We start from the raw sequence: 17,128 nt of genomic DNA on the forward strand, positions 1-17,128 counted from the left end.
TACCCCGCCCCCAACCCCTCCCCTTCTCTGGAAGTCCCCACCCCAAGCCCCAAAGCAAACAGTTTACGAAGAGTAAAAATGGTGACTCAGAACTTCCCACCGCGGTCCCGGAAGAAACCTTCAGCCGCCTGGGCCTCACGGAAGGTGACGGTGACGGAATTGGCGGTGATATCGGTCACTGTCACTTCGCTCGGGGGGAGCACGGGCGTCCACGGAGGGGGCCCCTCGGCCAGGTCTGCATCTGCGGCAGCCACGGGAGAGAGGCAGAGAGATGGGGGGCAGCGTTGGCAACAGCGCAGGAAAGGTGGGAGCGGGAGGCGGCATGCGGACCCCGCCCGCCCAACACCGGGTCCCCCTCCGCGTCCGCGGCCAGGTGGCGGCCTAGCTCAGGGCTGGACACACGGGAGGACGCCACTACACTTAACCTTCCCTGCCCGGACCGGTTCACCCACAGTGGGGCCACAGGAGGAGCTCTGGGCTGAGCCTGGGCCTCGGCGGGCTGGGCGGCCTCGGGAGGACGCGGCGCCCTCTCTGGGCCTCACGGCCGCCGGACCTGAGGCGCAAGGGGACTTCCCGGCTCCGAGGGCTCTGGGACTGGGCCTCGGGGCCTGGCCACCTTACCCTCCTCCTCAGGGGGCTGCTCAGCAGGCTCCCACTCGCTGGCCGCCTGCAGGACGTCCGGGGCTGCTGGCTCCTGCAGGAAGAGCTCCCGTGGATGGCTGTGACTCTCCAGGTCGGGCCCGCGGGGCGGGAACTTCTTGCGTGAGAGCCGCAGGTACTTGTGGGCCTTGCGCGGCTTGCGGAGCGGGAAGGGCAGGGTGGGCACCAAGGGGCCCTTGTCCACCAGCTCGGGCGCCCCTGCCTTGACCACCCCCTCAGGGCTCCCGCTGCCGAGTGGGCGCGTCAGGGAGAAGCAGAGCTTCTCCTTGCCCTTGGCCTTGTGGGAGCTCCGCAGGTCCATGCTGTACAGCCGCTGCGGGGGCAAGCCAGGGCACCGGGGGTCAGCCCTGCCCTCCCCGCCACTGCCGCGCCTTCGCTCATGCTGTTCCTCCCGCCTGGAGCGCCCTTCCCTGCGTTCCGTGGCCCAGAGGCGGCCATCGGCCCAACCCCCACCCGGCCCAGAAAGCCAGCCCCGACCAGCCCCAGCCCCAAACCACTCATCTTGGCCCCACAGGGCAGTCTCCTCTCCCCAGGGGGGTTTGTAGGTGCTGCAGGGATGGGGGTGGGAGGGTACATTCCTCTCGTGCACAGCAGAAGCTCCGACAAGAGGTACAGATTGAAAATCGACCAAGAAAAGCCAAACCTGGACTCATGAAGCAGATAAATTAAGTTCTTCATCACAGGAAAGGAATTTTTGCTTACTGAAGGACCCCCAAAGCTGAGGCAGCCAGGCTGCGTAGGAGATGGTGTGAGGTGGAGGCCCTAAGGTTCCCGTGGCAAGTCACCAGGGGTGCACATGGCACTGGGTGCACTGTCACACGGCCACAGGGACAGTGCTCTGCCAGGAGCCTACAGGGTCCCCTCCCTCAGAGACGCAGCAGGGCCCTGTACGGGCCCAGCCCTCTGCAGATGCCTCAACTCACTCTGGTTAAAAGGGGGCCAGAGGCCGCCTTCTCCAACCATGTAAGGGCTGGATTTTTGTCCTCCGGGGGTTTGTCTAATTGACTTTGGCAGAAATGTATTAAATCCAAGAAAGATCCTTGGTGCTAAGGTGTTGGGAGGGCCTGGATCAGGCTGGGACAGTACCTTCTGCTGCCACCTGTCAGCGGGGACCAAGAGCCCCCACGGAGAGTGAGGCCCTCGGATGGGGCCTGCGGGTCAAACATCTCCCGGGTGGGGGCAAAGACCGCACGCGCAGGCTCCATTCACCAGTCCTGCCCGCTGATGCCCGTCCCTCGGCATAGGGCGCGGGTTGCTACGGGACAGGGGGGCCCACCAGGTGGAGACTGGGACGATACTGCAATGCCCAGAGGGCTTATCCGATGGCAGCTTTATCAAAACTTGCTCCTTCAGCCCGGCCCACGGGCCATCAAGAGCCCAGCGGGAACCTGCAGCTGCCCACAGGCGTCCGGGAGCGCCCGGAGCCAGACCTGGGTTTGAATCCAGCTCCGGGTAAACTACCGGCCTCCCTGAACCTCTGTCTGAGGAAACTGGAGCGGCCAGCCTCTGAGACTGCCCCAACGATGCCCGCCTCAGGGGATTCACGGCCACGCACGCCGTCCCCTGGAACCCTGGGTACCGTGGGGTGGGACCTCCGAGGCTAGGTCAGTAAAGACCCTGCGCTTCTTCCTTCCTTGCTCTCTCTCTCTCGGATCATCCACTCTGGGGGGAGCTAGCAGCCATGCTGCGAGGCCACCCGGGAGCCCTCGGAGAGGTCCACGTGGAAAATACCAGGCCTCCTGTCAACATCCAGTGCTGACGTTCCGGCACATGACTAGCCCCCTCGGAAGCAGATCGTCCAAGCCCCGGTCAAACGTGGCTGTCATCGCGACTGGAACCTGAACTATAAGTCACTAAGGACCCACCGAGACTGCGTCATATACTGTTTATTGCTCTAAGTTGCTAAGTTCAGGGCTAGCTTACTAGCCAGCGAGAGACTGAATGCAGCTTCCTGGAGGCTGGGTGTGCAGATGAAATATGAGTGGCACTGAGCACAGAGCTGAGCACGGAGCAGATGCCTGACAGGTAGATGCTACTTTCCTTCCTGGGACCCAATTCACACCCAACCCTGTGGAAAATACCCATCGCATGATGGGAAACCCATCCTGTCTGGGGAAAGCCTCAGGTGACCTCTAATCAAGGGTAGGCAGGAGACTGGATGGGACTCACACCACGTGGGGACCAAGAAGCCTCATTTTTGGCTTCACAGCCCTGGGTGAACCTCATTCAGTTAAGGAGAGCAGGTATGCTGACCGTCCCGATTTTCCAGGGAAGAATACACCCAAGCTCAGAGAGGCAAAGAGACTTGCCTCAAATCACATAACCGCATCCCTTCAAACTTCACCCGCTTTCCAAGCAAAGCAGTGATGTCAGCAAGGTGGCCCCAAGACCGGGGTAACCGGGGGTGTCCCAAACTCTAGACTCCCCCCTGCCCCTCGCCTGTGGCAGAGGACGGGAAAAGGAGGCCCCATCGGTTTGTTCTTACTCAAAAATGACACATTTCTAGGGCGTTCCAAGACTACGGCTCCAGAATTCTGGTCTCCTTTTCTTGGATTCTAAAATCCCAGGCCCCCACGTCTCCTCAGTTCTAACATGTATGTTTCTGAGGTTCTCAAATATGACGATCTTGCGTTCTGGTGACTGAGCAAGGCGAAGGCTAATTTACAAGACTCTAAGCTTTCAGAAGTCGGGGCTCCCATCAGCCGTAGATCCATCCTCCACCCTCATACCCATAGCATCTCCTACCCAGGCTGTTTTCCTTCCCCACCTCCCCCCACGGACACGTACCCACTAAGTGCCCACCCCCCAGGGCCCTGGGCAGAGTGAAGGTAAGTGGTTCAGCTCAACCGGCTGGTGCAAATGCATGGGGCGGGGGAGACTGGTGGGAGGAGCATGGGGACCTGCGGCGGGGGGGGCACCAAGGCTGNCCGACGCTCGGTCTCTCTCCTCCCTGGGGTCCAAAGCAGACGGCAGAAGAAAAGCAAACACTGGTGACATTTAAGGGAAAGTAAAGCATCCGCTCCACCCAGCCCTCTGCTGTCTATGGGGAAAGGGGCACCCACCACAGGCCACCCCCCGATCCTGGGGTCAGGACTCCTCCCTGTCGCTCTCGTCAGACCGTAACAGTGGGGTCCCATGTTCAAATCCCATGGCCTCGGTCTTCCCATCTGCAAGAGGGGAGGGCACAGCCCCTGGTCCTAATTGCGGAGGATGGACTCGGGCGTGCATGTCTTTCCTGGGCTCCGGGTCCCGCCAGAGCCCTGCTCCACACGCCACTGGGAACACCGTCCAAAACGAATCAGTTTCCACCCTCAGCAGAGTTGTATAGCAACCTGCCAATCAGATTCGCCTCCAACGTCCCAGGGGAGCTGATGCGACTGGGAACAGTCCTCCTGTGAGTGAAGCCTTGCCCAGACCTTCCCCATTTGGGACCTGCGTGAACCTGGTGGAGAGGACAGGCCCCCGCCTGTACCATCTGCTTGGGGACAGGGAGGGAACCTTGCCTGTATGGAGCCCCTGGTGGACGCCGGATTCTCTGCCGGGTGCCCCCCCCCACACATCTGAAGCACACAAACACGCACACACAACCCAAGGACGCACACAGAGCCACACACAGGACGTCATGACAGAGACTCCAACAGCAGCGCCGGAAAGTGGGGGGGAAGCCTCAAAGCCATGTTCATTCTGCCTAATTCACTGCATTCTACCCCACTTTCTGTCGCTAGCCCCCACTGCAGAGGCCGTGTGGGCTGGAAAGAGAACGCGGGGGCCGGAGTGCGCCCCCCCCCACTTCCCGCCCTGCTGTGTGACCCCGGGGCCGTCCCTCCATCCAGCTCTGCGAAACCTGTTCTGCCACTAGCCCTCCTCAGGGCAGCAGCTGCCCGCCACCTCCAGGGACGCACCTCGAGTAGGCCCCCCCCACTCCTGAACTTGGACTTCCCTGGGGTCCAGGAAGCACTGCGATAGCAGCCCCTTCACTGCCAGGACGGACCCGCCAGCCTTGGAGGGTGAGAACCTTCTCTCGGAAGCTGACGCTGGGCGCCCGGACACCGTGTTCCAGGCCCGGCTCTGCCCTGACCCACGGGAGACTTCGGCCGGCCACTTCCCCTCTGGGCCTCAGGGTCCTCGTCTGGGGCAAGGGGGTCCCTTCTCAGCTGGCCACCAGGGCTCTTGGGAAGAGCAAGAGAGGTTCCTGGGATGTATCAAACTAGGGGGGAGAACAGCTAAAATAATACAGTGAGGTGGAGGAGGATGGGAAGAAAAGGAAGAGAGGAAGAGGAGGAGGAGGAAGTAGACGGGGAAACGGAAGGGCCTTAGGGGAAAAGAACAGTGATGATGGCGTGTTTGTGACCATCACGTACTGGACACTCCGCACAAGGCACTGCTCTACCTAAGGCCACCCTGTGAGGGAGCCACCATCACTATGCTCATTTTATAGCTGGGGAAACTGAGGCACAAAGAGGTTACGTCACTTGCCCCATGCCAAAATTCTGACAACTTCTGCCACTGAGCTCTGGGCTCCAGGCCTAGAGAGGGTCAAGCCCAGGGTCCAGTCAGGGCCACCGGGGCAGGCAGCCTAGGACACGTGATCCTGGTTTCCAATCTTCAGCATGCAGGCGTGCGTGTGCGTGTACATGTGTGTGAAGGGGGAGAGGTCCATTCTATCCAGTCCTTACCACCCAGGGCCTGGTTTCTGCCAGCCTTGGGTCGTGCCCACCAACGTCCAGGGCGTAGGGCCATGGCCACCTAGGAGTCAGGCCCTCTCAGGCTCTCCCTGCGGGCGGGACTCCCCAGAAGAGCCCCCTTGCCAGGCTCCCTCTGAGTCTCTTTAAAACCCTGCTAAGCAGGTGTTAAATGGGCATCATCCCTGTTTCACCGAGATGGAGACAGGAGTAAGCTGGAAGTCACACAGCGGGTCTGTAGACGTCTCCAAGCTCTTCACTGGTTCCTTAACTACGGACTTTCTGACTCATTCAAAAGAACACGCAAATCCTGCACCGGGACTCACACGGCACTCCCTGAGCTGTGCCCCCCATTCCCTGAGCTCCCCCATTCCTGCCTCACCCCCGCACCTCACCCAGCTCACACCACTCCGGCCAGCCACACTCACAGCCATGCCTGCCTCCATGCTGTTTCTTCAACACTGGCTCTCACCCCAGGGCCTTTGCACTGATGGTTCTCTATACCTGGGATGTCCTCTAAAATACTTACTGGGTTCATTCTGTCACTTATTCCAGGCGTCTGATCACACCCCCACCTAAGCACCCACTGACCCCTGCACCCCTACCTCTCCCCTCTCCCTGCCTGCAACCCTGTCTTTGCAGCAATTATGACCATCTGATATTGCGTACGGCTTTTGATGGCTTTTTATTGCATGTCTCTGCACTGGAGCCCCGTGAAAATAGGGATGTCTGTCAGTTCTGCTCCTTGCTGTGTCCCCAGACCCCTGGGACAGTGTCTGGGGACACAGCAGACCCTCCACGCTTGTTGCACAAATGAACGAATGGCCCTTAGTTCCCATCGAGAAGATAATTCACACACGTGTGTCCACACTTACTGGTCTACAAAGTGCTTTCAGAAACCCTGCTCCCCATGAGAGCCCCGTAGGATTGGCACTATTAACCCCGCTTCACAGATGGGGAAGATGAGGCTCCATGAGGGAAAAGGCCTTGCCCACCAACTCACGGCTGGTGAGCAGCAGAGCCAGGATTCTAATCCAGGACTCCGGCACCTGTCCGGCCCTCTCCTCGCTGCAGTCCAGGACATTCCACAGGATTCTCCCAGGCGCCCAGGGCCAGGAAGAAGCTGAGGGACAGGGACACCCTGATTTTTAACGGAAAGAACCATGGAAGGTGTTCCTTGGAACCGGCATCGGGAAACTCCCGGGGGAGAAGCCGTGGGAAGAGGGCAAGGAGGGCCGGAGGAAGGGCATCTGACTTGGAGTCAGGAGCTCTGGGTGAAGTCCTAGGTGGGCTGCTTCCCAGCCGTGAGGCACATGGACAAGCTCCTCAGCTCCTCAGAGCCTCAGTTTCCCCATCCATCAAATGAGCCTCTCATCCCTCTCAGGAGGCCACCACAAAGGGCCAAATGAAAACGATTTTGTGAAAAGAGCCCGCCCTGCAGGGTCCAGGGAAGAGGCAGCTGGATTTGGGCTGCCTGCTGGCAGGGAGGTCGGTCAAGCTGGAGCTCAGGCAGCAGACGGCGACGGCTGGCCTCAAAGGGCCCCCACATCAGAAGAAACAGCATTTTGCCAAAGGCTCCCCGCTGAGATGCACCCTCAGTGCCCCCTCGGGGGGTGGGGGGCCTGCCAATTGCTAACCAACCTTCGGAAGCAGAGCAGAGCACTGGCAGGTAAGGGAGACTGAGCCCTCGGGCAGCTCTGCCCAGGGCCGCTGAGCTGGGAGGCGGCCAAGGGGACGGACCGGAACTCAGATGTCCTGGCTCCAGGGCCGCGGTCCTTCCCCTGGCCTTTCTCCAGCTTCACCGGACTCCCCTTCTCTTGGTGAGAGAATCTCTAGGGAGAGTCTCTCTCTCATCTGTCCCCAAGGCCATGACTGGGCATTACTGATACTGTGCCCCTCACACGGGGCGGCTGTGAAAAGCATGGTTATCCTCTTGACGGCAAGTGAAACCCCTACTTTGCGGAAACCAGGGCGAGTGTTATCACGGATGGCCCATTTTACAGCAGAGAGACCGAGGCCTGGGGAGGACAGAGAAGTGGCCAGCGTCACTCAGTGACAGGAATGGGACGCCGGGCCCTCGGCTGCCCTGGACCCGATGCCCACCCCCTACCCTCAGCTGCGGACTAAGCCGGGCTGTCCCCGCCAAGCCCCCCACGCCCATGACCCTCGTCCGGAGCCAAGCCAGCGGCAGGCTGAGGCCCCCTTACTTCTCTTCATAGGCCATGACCAGGCGGGGGTCCAGGATGTGCTCTTCCGGCTCCCACGTGCTGTACCTGCGGGGAGATAAGAGGTCAGAAGCCGCCCTGCTCCCCACTGGCACGCACGGAGGCGACAGCTCGTGGAGGGCACTGGGAGGAAGACAGGCTTTTGCATAACTGTCACCTGCTCCCGGGAGCTGTTCCTCGCTGCCCAGGCTGGGACAGGGGGCTCCCGCAAACTAGAAGTGCCCTCATTCTGAGCACTGATCACATCAGCCTCTAAATAACTGTGTCTGACCCCCCAGTTAGACCTCAAGTTCGCCTCAGAAGCACAGGGTACTTCTCCCAGGCTTCCCTTCCTATGACAGGCATGAGCGTGGGGTCAGGAGCGGAGGCTCTAGAGCCAGACCACCTGGGTCCAAAGCCCAGCCCGGCCCTGGCTAGCTATACAACCTTGCAGGATTTCCTCACCATTTCTGTGCCTCCGTTTCCCCAACTATAAAGAAACTCCTGTGCTGCTTAATGCATTCAACTGAGTGCTCTGTGCCTCCTACTTCTGCTGTCCCTAAGCCATCCTTCAGCTCTGGCCCCAGGACGGCCCCCTCTGCCTGGGCCGAGCTGTTCCCTCCTTCCTCGGCACACATTCCCACCGAGCCTGGCGCGCAGCAGGAATTTGGTAGAGGTCTAATGACTGAATGGTGCAGCGATGCCACAACAGGTCCCCGTGGTGTCCCCCCCTTCCCCACAGCGGAGAGCATCCCCTGTAGGGACAGATCTGGGAGTGAGGGCTCAGCAGTTCCACAGCCCAAGCCTTCCTTGTTCCCCCCCTATATTTACTTAATATCTGCCTTTAAACCAGGTAACTTTTTTTTAAAAGTTTATTTATTCATTATTTTTGAGGTGGGGTGAGGAGCAGAGAAAGAGAGAAGAAAGAGAATCCTAAGCAAGCTCCACGTTGTCAGCCCATAGCCTGAAGCGGGGCTCGAACTCATGAAGCATGAGATGATGACCTGAGCCAAAATCAAGAGTTGGGTGATTAACTGACTGAGCCACCCAGGTGCCCCTCAAGCAGGTCACTTTTTTTGTTTAATAATTTTATTTTAAAATCAAACTTTAGGCGTGCCTGGCTGGCTCGGTCAGAGGAGCATGCAACTCTTGGTCTTGGGGTTGTGAGTTTGAGCCCCACGTTGGGTGTAGACATTACTTAAAATCATAGACTAGGGTACCTGGGTGGCTCAGTCGGTTAAGCATCGGACTTCGGCTCAAGTCATGATCTCACGGCTTGTGGGTTCGAGCCCCACATTGTCATGGCTTGTGCTGACAGCTCAGAGCCTAGAGCCTGGAGCCTGTTTCGGATTCTGGGTCCCTCTCTTGCTCTGCCCCTCCCCCGCTCATGCTCTCTCTCTCTCTCTCTCTCTCTCTCTAAGAGTAAATAAAACATTAAAAAAAAAAACAAAAAAACAAAAACAGGGGCACCTGGGTGGCTCAGTTGGTTAAGCATCCGACTTTGGCTCAGGTCATGATATCACGGTTCGTGGGTTCGAGCCCCGAGTCGGGCTCTGTGCTGACAGCTAGCTCAGAGCCTGATCAGAGCCTGGAGCCTGCTTCAGGTTCTGTATCTCCCTTTCTCTCTGATCCTCCCCTGCTCACACCATCTCTCTCTCTCAGAAATAAATAAAATAAAAAAAAAGACTGAAAAAAAAAACCCCAAAACTTTATAATGACTTCCATGTATGGAAAAACCAGAGTATCACTCAACATAAAGAGAGACTAGTGCATAAAAAAAATAAAAGTTTTAAAACACGTATCTAAATGTGTGTATGTGTACACACACTCATATACAATGCACATACAAACATACGTGTTCGTGTGTGTACACATTCGCATACAAACAACACTCGAGCCACAGACTATGATTCTGACCCAGGCGCACCCAGATGCGCTGGATAAGAAGGGAGGTGAGAGGCATCAGGGAGGTGTTAAGAGGCACAGAAGCCGGGTGGAGCCCCAACCAGCCGAGCTAACACCTTCATCTTCAACTGTCCTGGGGCACTGACACCTACCAGTAATCCAATCCAGGTTCTAAGAAGCTACCCAAGGACAGAATCCTTTCCTCCCTCCTTCCACTGACATTTCCGCACACCTACTGTACGTTGGGCCCCATGTCTGGCTCTGTGGACTCAGCAACAAAGGTCCGTGCCCTGAAGACCTTATAGCCCTCACTCAAGTGCCACATGTCCGGCCTGATTGGGCCCAATCACACCTCCCTTGTACATGCTGTGCTCGCCTCCTGAGAGCCAGTCCCTTCATGACCTCCTCCTCATACTTTAGAAGCCAGGCCCTTGTCACTTCCCCTGACATCCTCTCCGAGCTGTCCCACTCCCAACCTCCTCCCTGCTGCTCACCACAGCCTGTGCATTTGGCACTGCCAAAATTATTGATGAATCCAGCTGGTATCTTGGCTGGCAGGCTGTAAGCCCTCCCCACGGTGCCCAGCCCAGCCCCGGCCCCTAGGTGCTCTGGGAATGGCCATAGAAACCACTGCAGGGTTTTGCTCACCCTGAAGAAATGCTAAAAATGAAACAGGTTTTTTTTTTTTTTTAATAGTTTGCGTAATGCCCAAAGTGTAAGCAACCAGAGACTGGCAAAGACTCGGAACCTTCTTCTCCCAAAACAAAGACTGAATTTCCTCAACTGTAACTAGAAACAAGAAAAGAGGAATTTTGTGTTCCTCCTTGGTCCTCTGCCTCATCCTCTCTCTTCTGTTAAAATGTCTCTACAGTGTTCTAGTCTCTTCTGTCCTGCCCACTTCCCCACTGCCCTGCCCATTTTGTTGTGGATGTGGGTGCTAGGTGGTTCCTGGCAAGTCCCTAACCTTCTACGGATCTCAGTTTCCTCATCTTAAGAATCACCACCGCCACCATCATGGTAACAGCACGGCTGCCAAGAACTCATCAATTCCTCATAAAACCCCTAAAACATAGGTTACCCCCACTTAAAGAGGAAGAAACAGGGGCCCTGAGGGTAAGCATCTTGCCAAGGTCACTGAGACAGCAAGTGACCAGTCTATGGTTGGAACTGTTGAATCCTAGCCACCCTCTACCTTTGGGTCTCTCACATGTCACTGCATCTGGCTCCCGGCCAGACTGTGATGTCTTTGGGAGAGGGACAGTGCCTGACTGACCATGTCCTGTGTCGGACAGGGGCCTTGTACACAGTACGTGCACAGAAAGGGGCAGTGGATTCAGGGTGGATTGTTACTGGGCTGGGGCGGCTGGGGGTCTGAGGCCATGGGGGCAGGCTCAGACTAGGCAGCAGGAGGCCACGTCCTGCTCGGTGCTGCGGGAAGGGAAAGCGAGGGGGACTGCACTCGCGTCTCACTCTCTCAGACACCCCTGCCCCATAAAGTGGAGGCCATTAGCCTCGCTCCGCAATGTGGCGAGAGAGAGATCACGTCGAGGGCAAACCCACTTTGCCAAGAAGAAATAGGCGCTGGCAGAAGAGCACCCGGCCCGCAGGGCCCACAGCCTAGATAACGCGAAGCTGAGTCTGCGGGTCGCTGGGCGGGGCGAGGCGGGGCGTGCAAGGGGGCGGGCGCGGGTTGGGCGGGAACTGAGCGCTCCGTGGGGGGCGGAGAGCCCCACTTGGCCCGGCCCCGCCCCCTGCAGCGGGGCCGTGCGCGCGCACGCACGGAGGGGCGCGCCCCGNCCCCCCAAAATATGAAGCAGCGCGGCGGGCTCGGGTGCGCCGGTCAGTCCGCTCCTGGGGTGTCTATTTGCTCCTGAGCGAAGTGGGACTACTAAGGGTCCCTGTATTGGGGGCTTAATGTGACAATTAGTTGGGCTAAGCCACGTGAAGCACTTAGTTCAGAGTGATACGGAACAAAAGCAAACACGCGTTAATAAATCAGTCCCAAGAAAGTGCAAAAACCTCCGGGGCCCGAACCCTGGACTCTGCTGCCGCTGCCCAAGCCCTGCGCTGGAAGGAGATGACGCCTCTCCTCTGGCCCTGGCACTGCTACCCTGTTACCAAAACTTTTCTGATCTCGGGCAGCCTTGACACGGTCCTGTGAGGCCAGGGCTTCATTTTACAGGTGGAGAAATGGAGGCGCAGAGGTCTGAGGGCTTTGCCCTGGGTCACACAGCTTGTAAGTGTACAGAACGAGGGTTCAAAGGCACCCTGGTCTGGCTCCAAAGCCTAAGCACTCCTTACTGAATAGTCAAAAGACCAACGGACAAAAAGATCCTCTGTCACCTTTGGTATCACAGGGGGCTAGGTCCCCAAGCTCTGAGGTCAGCCAAACCATAGTTCCAATGGTCCCAGCTGTAGATGACCTTGGCCATGGCTTCCTCCGCTGCGGACCTGTTTCCCCATCTGTAAAATGGGTTGTCATGAGGGAATTAAAAATGGGCCAAGGCCCGACTCAGGCAAGGTTTTACTGACCAGCAGCCTGGTTATTGCTGTACCCACTGACAATTTCATTATCAAAGCCCTCCCTAAAAGATGGAGTAGCATTCACATGTGGTAAAAGGAAGGAAGGGAGGGAGGAATGCATTCCCAGGGGGGAACAGCGGTCCTGGGCAGGCTGAAAGAAGTGGGGTATCTAACAATCTCTGTGGGGCTGAGAGCCGGTACCTGGTAATTTAACACCCCCAGCCCTGTTCCCCCAGCCCCTCCCTGGGCAATATGCAGTACCTTCCAGAACAAACAAGATAGCTCCTCTGCCCCATCTGCTGGGGACGAAAGGCAGTCATTTATCTGCAGTTGGGGAGAGAAAATGGGCAAAGCATGTAATGGCCTAAGAGGGGCCTGGCACAGAGCGAGTGTTTGTTTCAATCATGGTTTCTGTCATTAACATAAGCCTCGTTGGCCAAGGCAAGGAAGGTGCTGCTGAGCAGGAGAATCAGACTCTCCTCCCCAACAAGGCCAGCACTGCCCCAGCCAAGGCTCCCAGGCCTGCCCAACTACCCACTCCCACCCTCTTTCTCAGCCTCTTCTCCAAGCAAGGGCCCCTGAGAAGGGGAGACTAACACCCCCGTGGAGTACAAAGGAGCCTGGGTTCTCCTGTTCCCCCCGTGACTGAACCTGTTTTCCCCCAAGTGAAGTGGGGTGATGTAGCGGGTGGCATGAAGTAGGTACACCGCATGCGGCTGGAAGCTATATTCTTGTAATGATTCCCCCCACTTTGAGCCTCAGTTTCCCCACCTGAGGACTGACCTAAATCATTTCTAAGGCTATGCTGAGCTCTTAGGAGGAATGGGGTTTCCCAGATCCCTTTCCTGGCTGCGGGGAGACCTAGAAGCTGAGCTAACTTTGTATTAACAGCAAACATTTCCTAAGTGCCTGGTCATCTGAGAAAGCACCAGGTACTTTATCTCCATCATCTAATCCTCCTGACAATGCTGTGACCGAGGCTTCAGTGATTCCAATCTGGAGAGGAGGGAGCAGAGGCCCCAGCATGTTGGAGACCTGGATGGCTGTGAGCCAGACCAGGAACCCAGGACCAACGTGCAGGGGAGCGAGGGATGCCCCAGGTCATCTGGTCAAACGGGGCTCCCAGAACCCCAGTGGGGAGTCACAAAAGGCGGGCATTAGGGTCCACCTGGTGCTCTCAGCGTGTTAAGAAACAAGTGGCATCAGGGCGAGGGGCTCCGGCCAGCAGAAGCCCGAGCACTGCCTTTGGAATGCTAGGTCCTTCTCTGCTGGCCGAAGCTCTGGAAGGCAGACATATCCACTTAGGATTTAAAAAGTGGAAGAACTTTCTTCGTTGATAAGAACCTCTGTTTAGAGAAGGAAATCTTTCAAAAGATGGGAGTCTACAGAGGAGGAAAAACAGCCCACAGGCTGCTGACTACCCCCCCAGGGCAATGTCCGGCCCAGAAGCTGGGGGGGGGGGAGCACCCACCCGGGGAGTCCGCGCTTCTGCTGCCCACCCTATTCATCTTCCTTTTCTAGCTCCCCCTCAACTCTTAGTGTCTTCACCCAGGTGTGTCCTGCAAGGAAGAGGGGAGCCCTCTCCAGGTCTGGGGTGTGGGGGAGGGGGCAGCAGGAGTGAACCAGTGCATTGCTGGTTGGCCAGCCACCAACCCCAGTCCTCCAGATACCTGCCCGGTGTCCTGAACACGCAGGCCCAGGCCTTTCACCTCCGAAGTGAAGGAGCCTGGGAGAGGAGAGCAGGGCCTGGCCTTTTGAACGTATTTTGCAGGAAGGGCGGCTCAGGTAACACAGGCTGTATTCCCCTTTGCTCTGTCTCCCCGCTCTCTCCACCCTACCCCCCAGGCTCCCAAGATGCTCCTAGAATCCAATACCAGGTCAGCCCTCAACATAAACACGGCAGAAAGTCCCTTGCACAGAGAGCAGAGGCTCTGGGCAAAGGGGGTTTCCAGCAGTCCCTAGCAGGAAGGGCAAGGAGGCAGGGCACCCACAGACCAATGGAGAGGCCCCACGACTTGCTCATTCCCTCCCGCTCCCACCGCCCTGTTCGGAGGTGATTGGTCAGGAAGAAGGTTCCTGATTGGACCCTAGCGGGAGAGGTGGAGCCACTGGGAGAGGTCCTGGACCCAGCAACCTGTCCCCAACTCTGCGATGGAAGAGGCACAAAGGAGACATCTGAAAGTGGTGAGGCCCAGTTCAAGTCCCACCTCTGCCTCCACTTGCTGTGTGACCTAAGGCAAGGTGCTTACCTTCTCTGAACATGTTTTCGCATCTTTAGAGATCAGCACCATACCTGCTTCACAAGGCTGTACGGAAATCTGCTTGGGAGACTGGAGAATGCTGTCCAAAGGCAACGTGGGCTCCGGCTCTGTCCCCAGCTCTGTGGCACTGAGGACTCATGCCCCACTGGCTAGACTTGTCTTATCCAGTCCCACAAACCCACATGCAGCTAGTATTTGTTCTGCCTCCACCTGGCCAGTGGCCATCTCTGAAGCCAAGATGCCAGGCCTTCACCTCCCAGGTGCCAGGAAAAGCCATAAGGAGGGGAGGGGGGGCTCCAATCAGAAGATGCAGCTCAACCCAGAGGGGAGCAGGAGAGAAGAGAAGCTGGGCCCACCTTGGCCCTCATGGCCTTCCAGCCCGTCAGCTGGCAGAGGGGAAACTGAGGCCCAGAGAGGAGGAGGATTTAATCAAGGTCCAATTGCCAATTACTAAAGCAGCTGGAGCTAAAAGCTAGGCAGGAGGAAACACGAGGTGGAGCGAAGGGTGAACAGGTAGGCGCGCGCGCACACACACACACACACACACACGAGCCTTACTTTGGAGGCCATCCTTTCCATTTCACCAGATACTCCACTTTACCCTGGGAAGAAAGAGAAGCAAAAATAGTGAGATGCACGGCAACCCCAACTCACAGGACAGTAAGGCCCAACACCTACTGCGGACAGATGTCCCCTCCCAACACATACACAGCCCAGGGACACCCATCTCCCACCAGATCCCCCCCAGCCCAGAGACACCCAAACTTTGGCTGCCGCATGATCACCCCGGACTGTCCTTCCTCTGAAAGCACAGAAGCGTATCTGGCCCCAAACATTTCAGAAGCTCAGAGCTTGTGTCACACATGGGGAAACGAAGACCAAATGGGACATGAGTCGCCAAAGGTCCAGGGTCCAGAGTCCCAGCGCCGAGACCCTAACTCTTGACTTTTTAGAACAGAAGACTGTCCAGATCCTAGAAAAATTCCTCCCTGGTGCGTTTCCCATGGCGCTGGCCCCAGAGTCCCCTCTCCGGGAGAAGCTGCCTCTGGCCCAGAGGCGACACCCTGGTGACTTCAGGACTCTCAACTCAAAAGACCGCCGGCGGGACCCCCAAAAAGGCTACCGAAGTCTCCACCTTCAGAAGTGGTGGTCACAAGTCTAGTAGTTAGAAAATAGAGCCTGACCCCTCCCTTCCTCCCTGACAGGGGCCTGGCCTTCCAGTCCAAAGCCATCCGCACCAAAACTTCAAGACCGAGACAGATCACCTCCTCATGGAGGCCCGCCCTGACCAACCTTTCTAATGCCATCTCTCCCACCTTCCAGCTCTCTTCCTGCATAACGCTGGGCCCCACTGGGGGGCATCTGTATTTATTTACTCATTGGTTGCCTGTTTCCTCTGCTAGCGTGTCAGCTCCATGAGGGAAGGGACGTATTCTCTGGGGCTGAGAATGGTGCCTGGTCCATAACAGGCCCTCAGTAAATCTGTTTTGAATGGCGGCTGGAGGAACGATGTTCCTCTGGCACTACCACGGGGAAGGAGGGCAACCACTATATCTGCTCAGCTACGGTGAGTGGAAAACACTGGGCTTTGCGGAATAAATTAAAATGGAGGAACCCTTGGAGGAAGGGGGAGGGAGGGGGGAGGGCAGCCCCAAGAGTTCAACCCCCATCAGAGCTGGGCGAAGCAAAAGTCCACCGCCCACCTCAAACTTCACCCTTGGCCCCAGCCGCCAGGGCTGAGTTTTCTCTCTGCAAAGAAGATGAGCCAGCCATCAGTCAACTTGAGCCCCCGCTCTACCTCCATCTCTACCTCGCTGCGTGACCTTGACCAGGTCATTTGCTCTGCTGGGGTCTGAGTCTCTGCCTCTGTCAAATGGCAGGAGGCGGCCTCCAAGACCCCTCCCAGCGCTGCCACTGGAGCCTCCCTAAGGGCTGCCGAGAGGAGATGAAGGTAAAGGACGGTGGTGACTGCCAGAGGGTGAACTTTCCCCAAGGGCTTCCATCCCCAACCTCCGGTCTGAGGCGACCACTCTGCAAACAGGTGCACAGGAAGTACGGATCGCCAGAGTCGAGCCCCAAGGCGCGGGTACCCGAACCGGGTGGAACAGACGCCTCCTGAAATTGCAGGGCCTCTGCTTCGGAGGCGAGGGGAAGGGGGAGGAGCTTAGAGGATGCCCCAGCGCGGTGGGCGGCCTCACGGAGCCCGGCCGGGCGGGGCTCAGAGTTGGGGTGGGGAAGCCAGAGAGGTGTGCGCTGGAAGACCGCGAGAAAGACGGAGGTGGGGGGAGAAGGGATCCGAAAAGGTCGAAGTCCAGAGTTAGTCTTCAGAGGCGGGAGGCTGAAGCTCCGCCCCCAACTTCAAAGGTCTCGGTACCGAGTCCAGAGTCTTTGAGTTCGAGACCCAGCTCCGACGCTTAGCACACCAGGCAAGCCTTTTCCTCAACTTGGGCCTCAATCTCCCCTTATTTAGAATGAGGGGAGGTTGAGGAAGGGTGGCGTTCAGGATCCCTACAGTCTGATCCTAATCTCCAGCTCTGGCGGGCTCAGCTGCCCCCAGGATGCTGGGGCGACAACTTTTATTCTACTCGTCCTACAAGGTGGCAGGGGAAACTGAGGCACGGACTGGGGAGACGAGCCCAGCAGCACGGAGCTGCCTGGGCCCCCCCGCCCCACTTTCCCCCTCGCCGCCAGCGTGGAGGGGACGGTGCTGGGGACAACGGGGGACCCCACAGGGGTCCTGGGAGCCGCCCCCAGGCAGCCTCACCTTCCGCACGCGCTTCTTCCGGATGCTCTCCACCGCGAACACCTGCTCGCCGATGGCTGACAGCTCCATGCGGGGCGGCGGGCGAGCGGGCCCCGGGCCAGGCCGGGCCGGGCCGGGGGCGGAGCTGCG

At 57.9% G+C, this 17,128-nt stretch overlaps 1 protein-coding gene across 1 annotated transcript; it reads right to left on the minus strand.

Moving 5' to 3' along the window:
- Nucleotides 1-41: 41 nt before the first annotated feature.
- Nucleotides 42-17,122, minus strand: CBX7 (chromobox 7). Its single transcript, XM_077757904.1, has 6 exons — nucleotides 17,000-17,122; nucleotides 14,794-14,837; nucleotides 7,550-7,615; nucleotides 3,593-3,610; nucleotides 622-1,022; nucleotides 42-241 (listed from the first exon to the last, which is right to left on the minus strand). The coding sequence occupies exons 1-6, from the start codon at nucleotides 17,066-17,068 to the stop codon at nucleotides 87-89; spliced, it is 753 nt and encodes a 250-aa protein (XP_077614030.1). The 5' UTR covers nucleotides 17,069-17,122; the 3' UTR covers nucleotides 42-86.
- Between the last annotated feature and the right edge of the window lie 6 nt (nucleotides 17,123-17,128).

This window comes from Crocuta crocuta, unplaced genomic scaffold, assembly GCF_008692635.1.
Source record: "Crocuta crocuta isolate KB4526 unplaced genomic scaffold, BGI_CrCroc_1.0 scaffold143, whole genome shotgun sequence".
In the NCBI taxonomy this organism is placed as follows: Eukaryota; Metazoa; Chordata; class Mammalia; order Carnivora; family Hyaenidae; genus Crocuta; species Crocuta crocuta.